The 10456-nt window shown below is 31.4% G+C and overlaps 1 protein-coding gene across 2 annotated transcripts; it reads left to right on the top strand.

Moving 5' to 3' along the window:
- The first annotated feature begins 15 nt into the window (after nucleotides 1-15).
- LOC139517089 (uncharacterized) lies at nucleotides 16-9434 on the top strand. Of its 2 annotated transcripts, XM_071307760.1 has the most exons (5): nucleotides 39-195; nucleotides 4745-5184; nucleotides 5502-5617; nucleotides 6322-6339; nucleotides 7544-9434. In XM_071307760.1, the coding sequence occupies exons 1-5, from the start codon at nucleotides 140-142 to the stop codon at nucleotides 7889-7891; spliced, it is 978 nt and encodes a 325-aa protein (XP_071163861.1). In that variant the 5' UTR covers nucleotides 39-139; the 3' UTR covers nucleotides 7892-9434. The 2 variants fall into 2 exon arrangements, with proteins under 2 accessions (XP_071163862.1, XP_071163861.1); XM_071307761.1 differs by lacking the exon at nucleotides 6322-6339 and having other exon boundaries at nucleotides 16-195.
- Nucleotides 9435-10456: the final 1022 nt, after the last annotated feature.

Here is a 10456-nt window from a genome sequence, read left to right as displayed (position 1 = left end):
ACAAAACAGCCTATCAATTTAATGATAAGTATAAAGGTAGTCCGAATGGTATCGCTGTGGTAACGTTTATCAACAAATATGGCGGCTAATTAAATGGTTTCCCTTTAGAAAATATCGGATACCCGTAATTTCAATAACAATGACGCTATACATGCCACCGTTAGCCCGTAAAAAGCGAGTACCAGAACGATACAAGTAAGAAATAGTAAAATCTTAATTTATCATGCCAGAAAAACGCAATGTTTTGTTTCAAAATTTGTTTAATTTTATTTAAAACGGAATATTTTTTGGTGTTTTGGTTTTGATGCCTCCAATTATTTTTGTGTATTTGGCTCCTACAACGTTTGACCATGATGAATGTCAACCAATTTAACAGTTGAATTGAGTTTTCGGTGGGCTTATTTCTGAATTTCCCTTAATTGGGCTGAAATAAATTTAAAATACCAACCAAACATGCATGATCAATCTAACTTATAAAAAAATATGAAAAGTATTGTAGAGTCTAAAGTGGTTTCAGGTACATCTCATTTTTTTTTATATTTAAACTCGATTGGGATTATTAGACGATTCGTATATAAGTCTTTTATAATATGCTTTAAATAAATAAATTAAAAAAAAACGAGGGGCAGGTGCTCCCAACAGCTATTGTTTTTTTACAGTGGATTTTGCATGTGCAGTGTTCATCATAATATTTTTGTCAAAGAGATATACGTAACAAATTTGCAGGAATTCGTTTGCCCAATTAAATTGTTTTGGGGAAATTTTGTGCAAAATAAAAAGAAGTTTTATTGTAGTCATGTACATATACAAGTTTTTCCGATGATTGTAAAAGGACCCATACATATTAGACTCCAAATCGATCCCTCTAGAATTTATGCTCCTGAATGACTAGAACTATCGAATGTTTTGCAGGCCATGTGTTTATCATGATCACGCTTATCTGTTAAACAAATTGATGTCAGACATAAATCAGATTGGTACATGTATAATTTTTACAATTAATTTTACAATAATATTTTTTTATTTGGCAATTGGGTATCATGTTTGCCTAAAATCATATCTACATGTAGTTTACTTACAATTTTGCATATAAATATGGAAAAGGAATAAAACATGTAGCCAAACACACACGAACGACTTCAGAGACAAACAGTTTGATTCTTTCATATCAAGTATTTATATCAACTTTTACACTTATCTTCAATTCAGTGCCACTTACGTCATATACATCAATGTAGATAATATTTTACCCTCCATTTTTTTACTGAAGTTAAGATACTTTACAATCTAATTTTAGAGAGCATACACATTGTAGAAGATATGATTAATTGCTCCATAATAACGATATTTTGGAAGTTCAATTAATTTACAGTAAATGGTAGATATCACACATTTTTATAAGATTTTGCTGACAACTTCTCCATGACAATCTTGATTTTAAAACGAAATCATATCTATCTACTACTTTCCAAAATACATGTATTATTGTTTTAATATTTAAAAAATAATGTACATATTTATGAATAAAAGACTGCAAAGCAACGACAAACATAACCAAATGATATATAGAGGGTCACATACATATACGGTATTTAAGATGAATGCATGTATTTGTATGTTTAAATTGTTGGTAGAACGTTTGTAAAAAAAATTAAAAATGATAATTTTTCAATCCATACATATTTCTTCAAATTTGATATGTGTTTGTCAGATAAATTTCCGTTCTATCAGCATCAGCAAATCCAACAACTCGAAAACGAACAACATCAGGCTGCCAGATTTGCCATTTGCCATGGGGGATTTCTTTTCGAGGAAACCTGGCCATGGTTGCGTAACCAAAATGAATCAGCAACTAGGTTGGGAACCACTGGAACACAAAAAAGCCAGAAAAAGAGTTATCATGTTCTACAAAAAATAATAAATCATGTCGTAGAAGTTCCTGTTCACTTCCTGCTCAACTGCCATAACACCAGAACCGGTGGTTCCGTATCTAATAACATTAGCCAAACTAGATTGTTTCAAGTATTCATCATTCCTGCCACCATCATATCCTGGAACAACATACCTTTCGACATCCGAACTTCCCCGGGCGCGTGTTGAACATTTTCGACACGCTATTTAAGAGGTCAGCATGTCGACACTACTCCACATCTAAACTACAGCACTGATTTTAACTGTAGATACAGTTTTCATTTTAACTGTACACACTTTAAGGTTTTTAGCTGTTCACTCACGCTGGTGTATATTCACTCAAAATGAGCCCTGACGGGAAGGTATATAGATAGATAAATTTCCGTTTGATATATAATTATAGAGGACAATCACCGACTTTGTTTTAAATTTATTACACTCTTTTCAAAACTGTGTTTGAAGTATAAAGGAGATTTTTCACCATAAAGCTCCAGTCTGAGGGATGTGTACAAATAAATTTAATAGCAACCTGTCATGCATCATCGCTATTCGAGGGTTACTATCCAGGAGGGAACTGGATTGTACTTTTACAGAACAATAAGATAAAGGATAGATTATAATTGTCAGTGCAATTTAAATAACGAATCAAGGATTTAAATGATAATATTTTTGTGTTTTTTATTCCGTATTTGACATATATTAAAATAAAATTCCATTAGACATAAAGCTATGAAATACCTTTCACACACAAATGAGTTCACTTTGGTTACTGATGTCATTCGATACACAATTGCACAAAAACATGTTAATATTCAAATTCCATCAAGATTTATCAAATTTAGGAGTTTGAGTCTGGTAGTGAAACCAGGGAAATTGTCCATGGTGGATGTTTTTTTCAATTTGTCAATTAAGGAAGTAGTTTTTACTCAAGGATGAAATAATGGTGATAACTACAATAAATTGGTCACACTCTAGGAAAAGTGGACACAAGATTGCGACAGATATTATAAAACGGGCAACCGACTCAACATCATCACTTAGATCTCTTGATTAAATAACTTCATAGTAAACAACAACAATAGCTGTACCATGAAAGTCATGAAAGGAAATGCAAGCTCTGGAATATCGTATGATTATCAAACGACATGAGATATATAAAATATAATCCCTAAACAGGCGCTGCTGGAATTTTGCTACATAGAAATGAAAGTTCGAACTTGGGAAGCTAAAGTCTTCTCTTTGTTGTAAAGTTTTATTCTCAACCTACCCTAATTGTCAATTTCTATATGTAAGTCAAAATATGCAGTATAGATGCATTCAACATTGTCACCAAAAACTTTGAATTATTAAGTGAGAGGAACGAGAGCCGGAACGAGAACCGGAACGTGAAGTATAAAGGGTAGAACATTCAACAAACGAGCAAGATGCAAACGAAATATGTTGTATGGACTCCAACATATCTTCGGAATCACTTTATACCTTGTTATTTTGTTCGCTGACGAAAGTTAGTTGAAGCATATTTATTTAAAGTGGATTTGGAAACAAGTTATTGCAACTTATATTAATCCCTTTCCACTTTGCGGGTGCGAGTGCTGCCTTCCGACGGACTATCACCGTTTCTCAAGACCATAATATGACGAAAGTTGGTTAATTTTCCATATATTTTAAAGCTGTACATTAATTTAAGTTCTAAGGATTTACAAGACACATGATACAAAGACATACAATTGCACTGTAACTATGCACTCTAACGCGTACTTTTTTTAATGAGAATTTTGTTATAGATATTTATATCAGCAAGGCATTGGGCGAAGTCGATGACCAGTGCCTATTAACTGTTTTTACTGGGGTTATGCCCAGTGGAAAAAAGAAATTACATGGACAATTAAGCGCTCTAGATCTAACGACTACATCAAAGGCAGGTCAAACAACTACTTCGTGTTTTCCTATACTTTGAATTATGAGTATGCTTAACACAACAAAGTAGGCACTTTTGTTGTAATTATTGCTCTTGGAAAGATAAAATGTATGCATCGTCAGATGACACTGAAAAGCTACATGCTTTCATCCATATGATACGAAAGGAGAAACACACAGTTGGTCTTAAATTAATAGTATGAAAATTGCTGTAACATAATTGCTAATTTATGGTAAGAAATGAAAATTTTGAGTACGGTATTACAATGTTATTAGAATGAAATTCAAAACAGTGTGGCTGTGGCCATTGATTGACACATTAAATTCATCCATTGACTGGGACAATTTACGTGAACGTTTGTCTGTAACGACCACTGTTCACGACGTACCTACGATAGACATTTAAACTGTAGGGTCACCAAAGGTTTCTTAACGCCTTTAATTATAAAATAATTCGAAAAATTAATCAGGAATAACCTTTATGTTTTGATTTATATAATTGATATAAATCAAAACATCGTGTTATTTCTGATTAATTTTTCGAATTACTTTATTAAGGTGTTGAGAACCTTTGGTGACCCCATAGTTTAAGTGTCTTTAAAAAGGTACATAGTGAGCAGTGGTCGTTACATACAAACGTTCACCTAAATTGGCCCAGTCAATGGATGAATTTAATGTGTCAATCAATGGCCACAGCCACACTGTTTTGAATTTCATTCTAGTTGTAGGAAGTGTACTGGTTGATACTTTTAGTCTGTGAGAACATAATTTATATATTAACTATTATTGAGTTCGAACTAGTTTTCAGTGACTGTGGGCTCTAGTATTGCAGTTTACAGCAGAATTTACTATGACAATATAGTTTAATAAACTGTCTCCTTCTATAAGGTCACTGATTTTATTTTTGTATTTATAGTCCGGATTCATTCAGAGTTATCAGTACAAATGCAGAGGACGATCACCCAAAATTTCCCGGCGACAACAAATTCCCAGTTCCCGACCGGGAACAACTAAAACGAGGAGTAGCACTACCAGACATTTATAACCGATCAACACAAGTCTTACCGAAGGAAGTACCAGATTACCGAGTTCACAGACCACATCCGAATAACTGTGGATTCCTAAGACATAATGTTAGAATATTGAACGAGCCTATTTGTAGTGTATACACGGGCGAAACACACGATGAGCAAAACTTATGGTGGCCTTCACGGACATCTGACGAACCATTACAGATACCCCCAAAAACAAAAGATACAATATATAGAGAAGGATATATGAGGGATTCCCCATTTTCAGCTAGAGGATTTACACGACATGAAGCTAATCCAAATAAAAATGCCGCTCATGGTGTTGGTATGTAATAATAACATTTACTAAAAGTTATTATTTTTATAAACTACCTTCTTTTCAACAGTTTCACCAAATGACGTTTCCACAGCAACAAAAGTTTGCGTTCAAGTGAGAGACTATGTTGATTATCATAGTTCAATTTTGATAAAATTTAATCAGGGCGATTTTGAAAAGTCTTAAATAATCTTCGAAAAGAACATAGTTTTGTATTTTTTAAAGATAGAATATATATATATTGCAATGTAAGTTTCAATGCTGATTATGCATACACCAACTTTATCTCTTAATACCTGTCTTAAAAACTCATTTTTACATTTTAGTTCCAGTGAATTTTCTTGGGGCAACAGATGGTCAGAAAAGGATTTTCCAGGAAAAGATATCATTTGAACATCAATATAATAGTCGATCAGATCCTAATTATCCAATTAGAAATAAAGTGAGTTAAACACGTCCTTTTACATGGCCTTTAAAGAGTATATCTTTATACGGAATTATACATAGTTTTTCTTGTACCCTTTTTTCGACTTCCTGTGATAGCTTTATTAGATAGGGTCTTGAATACTTGATATGCAAATATTTTTAATGTTCTTCCTTCTGTGTACTTTTTTCCTTCACTCATATAAATGGAAAACTGGGGATAATCGTGCACTAAGAACACAGTTAAATATCTGCCAAATGTTTATGTGCATGTCTAAATCTATGGCCTTTATTTTTTAGTCCATATAAGAATTCGGTTTTGATGATATATCTTATTCTAAACCATTATACAGACTCGGAATGATATAGAAAATTATTTATTGTTGAAAGCTGATTTTGACCGTAACAATTAGATACAGAAGTAATTTTATATGTTGAATAATATCAGAACGGGTGTTGTAATAATTTGAACTGTTTTGCCATTGCAAAATTTACTCTTGGATCAATATTTGTAATGAACAGTTATGAATATTAATGTTCACTTTCTTTTTGCCAGAAAAAATAGCAAATTACAATATTTGCGTCGGAAGTTAATGTGAAATGATTGTTGGTTCCTATTAGTTTTTTAATTAATTTTTATTTACATAAGTTTGAAACTACTTTGCGTCAGAACAAAATTTAATTCTGTAATTGAACATATTGCTTTCTATTTTATTGACTCAGTTTCAGAAGTATCCACTAGTAAGTAAAACAAATATCACGCGACGAACTCGCATCTTGACAGTTTTTGAATTTAAAAGCTTCCATTAATCTAACAAAATTCATTCATTCCTATTATAAAAGTCATGCATATCCGCCATTGTCCGCGATAGTATCTGAATCCCGACGACAGTAAATTATTGTCGCTAGACGCCAGACTATCGAACCTTTTTAAAACAAGTCATTGCGAAATAAACATACATCATGCTACAGGCAATACCATTAACATTTACTTCTTATGCAGATCATTGTATTTTACTGTTTTGCCAAATATTATCATATTTTCTTAAAGTATATCTCCTTCTTCATTAATTTTCATTAATTTTAAAATTGGTTCAAACATATTTTTATTTTTACGGGGTGTGAAGTTAAAACAATCTGAAATTTAGAAGAGGATTTTGTATTTGAATGATCAATTAAGTGCAAAAATATCGTGTAATTTGTTTTGGAACGAATGGTCACATTTTTATGTTGCCTAAAACGTTTTGGTGGGACCATAGTTCTTGCTTTTACCAAAAACGCATATTGCTTTAATCATATCAACTAAACATGCTGATTTATTTTAAAATTGAACTCGTTCTCGTTCATCATGCCAGATTAATATTTAATGCATACGTGTGGTATGTATGAAGAAAATGCATGTATGTACACCATGTTTTAAAATTTTTTTATGGGAAAAAAGTATTATCACAAAATATCTGAATCACATATGATGTTTTTAATGTTGTTTGTAAAGCATGTAGAGGAGATATGACAGCATGCATGTCTCGAACAAATGTTTATTTTTGATAATGTAACTTCATAATAATCGTTTTCATATGCATGTACTGGTATAACTTAAATCAAAATTACTTTGATTATTAGTGTATGTGATTAACTATTTCCTATAAAAAAACAAACTTATATTTTTTTGTATAATTGTCGAACTTTTTTTAAATACAATTGTAAAAATATGAACTCGCAAACGTATTAAAGTTTACATTCTATATTTAAAAAAAATTGTACACAAAAGATCCTATTTCAGAAAATGTTCTTCCAATTTCTTGAAATGAAGCTGGTCTCTTCTACCTTTAAACAATTACAAAGACGATTTGTGTATAGTCTTCCTATAAAACCTTTTATTAGAATATGTTTGTTTATTTTAGCATTGCATATCAATAAAGAATAATGTTATTCTGTTTTCTAGCGTCATGGTAGTTTTGTTTGGGACCAAGCTTCAAAAGAACAGGCAAATAAATTCGTACAACAACAAAGTCATATAGAAAGCAATGACAGAGCTGAAGTTAAACCTTTTAATGGTGCTACATTAGATACCCATCCAGTGATACCTCCCCCTGAACCAAATTATGAACCAACTTCGAGGTCACCACCCAAATCACCTCCGGCGTCTACCACTCAGTCACCTAAGAGAATTACCCCTCCTGCTACCGAATTGGTGAGCTGCAGTGGGGGTAGTGTCTCAAAAGAAGAAAAATGTGAACCAAAAACTAATAATGGGACAACCACTTCTGTGAATGAGTCCGGTGAAAAATAAGAATGTTTTAGAATGTTATCATTGAAAGACAATGTAACTTTATTATCACTTGTTAAGTTTTGTTATTCTTTCTTAGTTTATTTGAAAAGGCCAAAGGCTTTTAGGGAACATGCATAGTTTTTGTTGTAATTTTCAGGGTAGAAATTCATTCTAAATGGTATTAGCGAAGTAAAAAATAGCTATATAATGTTAGGGTTTATTTGTTTTGCTTAGATTTGCATAATATAAATAAGCATATGCAAATATGCATTTATAGTATTAAAAGGGATTGGCTGAGGAAATCTTCTAAAGCGAAGGAATAAATCTATTATTTTCTTTAAGTATGTACCTTTTCCCTTAAAACAGTTAAGAGTAAGTTTGATTTCGGTTCGAATTAGAACAGAAGTTTTCGATGTTATACGTTAATTGATGTGGAGTTGTTCAGTTGAGTTTTTTTTGTTCTTCACAGTTTTTTTTCAAAATATATATTTTTAATGCAATATTTTAAGAATGCTGTGATATTGACTTTCAAATGAATGAATCATTAAAAAAGTATTAATTTGTCAAGAAATCATATTTTGTTAATCTGTATTTATTTTGATACCTTTATGTGTTTTTTTAAACGTTTAATGCAATTTTTAAACCGTTTTAACATCTTTATATATACATTCATGCTCGATTTGGAGCACATTGTTAAGCATGACATTTAAAGGACCAATAACAGTCATTAGCGTTACATTTTACATTTTAAATGTATTAGCCCTAAGAAAATTAAAAAAAAAGTGTAAAAATTTCTTATACAAAGTGAGAAGTATATAAATATGAAATCCTTTTCACATTCATTAATGGGAATTCAGAAACAATGAAAAGTTCTTCATTGTCCTATTATTAATCCAAGCCAAAACACATGTTTTTATTTTTGTTTCACGTTATTGTCAAAAGTTTTTATATATTATAAATTTATTTTATATGCATTTCTGAAAACTGAAGTATTATTACATGTTTTTCTAATAATAATGTATTATTTACATAGATTGGACAATCTAACAGTTGACAATTTTAACATAGTAAGGACTTGACGAATTGAATTTGATTATTCTAATTTTTTATATGAAGATTGTTTGAAAAAAAAAATCAACAATGTTAAATTTGCATAATATAACAGATAATTTGGTTTGTATTTGAAAATAATAATGCTTTGAATCACACTTCTTTTCTAACAATTATTTTCATTTTTTATATGGAGTTTGACTGTTGTAAAAACTGCCTTGTCACAATCATTGTTTACACTGGTTAATGTATGAATTTTTTGTTTCTTGGTAGAAAATGTTTGTTAAGCATTTTGAATACTAGTATTATGTTTGATTTGTAACATTGTTAGAGAATATCACCACTGCTGAGAAGTTTGCATTTAAATCATGTTATGTATAGTGACTGTATACAATAATGTTTCAATATGTACTGCTATACTGTAAAATCGATTAGATTTTCATTATATTTAAAATTTTTAAAATGTACTTTTCTAGGGCTTTCAGCAATGATGAATAAAATACATTTTTCTTGATCGAAAGTTGTTTAATGAATAAGCAGGAATTATTTTAAGTCTATTAAGACAATTATAAATTGTATAAGTGAAATCAATCATCCTATATATATATAGTATAGAAAATGAAAACGGGAAATATGTAAAAGTGTCAACCGAACTAAAGAGTAGAAAACATTGTAAGGCCACCAATGGGTCTTCAACCAAGTGAGAAAAAATCCCGCAGCTGGAGGCGGACTTGTCTAGCCCCAAATAATAAGTTCTAGTTCAGCGAAATAAACGCAACAATAGCATCCGAAGTATACAAATGAAAAGTAAGATCTCTACCCTTCCCTATTCATACCTGCAGCCAATGTTGAACAAAAAAAAAACCATACACACAGAGCAATACGCACAGCCAAAATCAAGTCAGAAGAAGTCCGAATCTGTTGTTATAATAGGTAACAGAAGAAACTAAGCAAAATGAATAACAATGATAAACATACAAAATTTAACAAAGGACTACTATCAGTTACCGAAATTCCAGTCCAAGACTTCAATTAAACTGATTGAAGTATGCGTCTTCATCATATGAAAATCAACCACAATCCCTCCGTTTAGGAGATTAGTATCATGCCATCATAAATTCTTAGGGAAGAACATTACCCGTATCTTGCCAACAACTGGGATTACAATAGATGAAAGGGAATTTAACTCATAAAAAACCAGAATTTGATGTATACGTCATTTAGACAATGATCAAACAAAATTTTTTTTTTTTTTTTTATCTTAAGGTGAATATTCGTTCCTCAACACGCAGAGTTGTCGAGAGTAAAGAAGTGTGTTTAGAAATCAGTGTAAGCAACTGTTGAACTTTATGATATACTAGTGAAAAAACACAAACGGCAACCTCTATATCGCCTCCATGCCACTGTGTACCATTTACTAGGTTGGGGATACAACCTTTTATTTTGTCGATGCGGGTAAAAATCATCAGACTAGTGAAAGCTATATTTTATAAAGCATACTGAGTGGTCTACTGTGCTCGACAGTGTAAATAAATC

The sequence above is a fragment of the Mytilus edulis genome, chromosome 3 (genome assembly GCF_963676685.1).
Source record: "Mytilus edulis chromosome 3, xbMytEdul2.2, whole genome shotgun sequence".
NCBI lineage: Eukaryota > Metazoa > Mollusca > Bivalvia > Mytilida > Mytilidae > Mytilus > Mytilus edulis.
The sequence above is the reverse complement of the archived record's forward strand: the minus strand, read 5'-3'. Positions and strand labels throughout refer to the sequence as shown.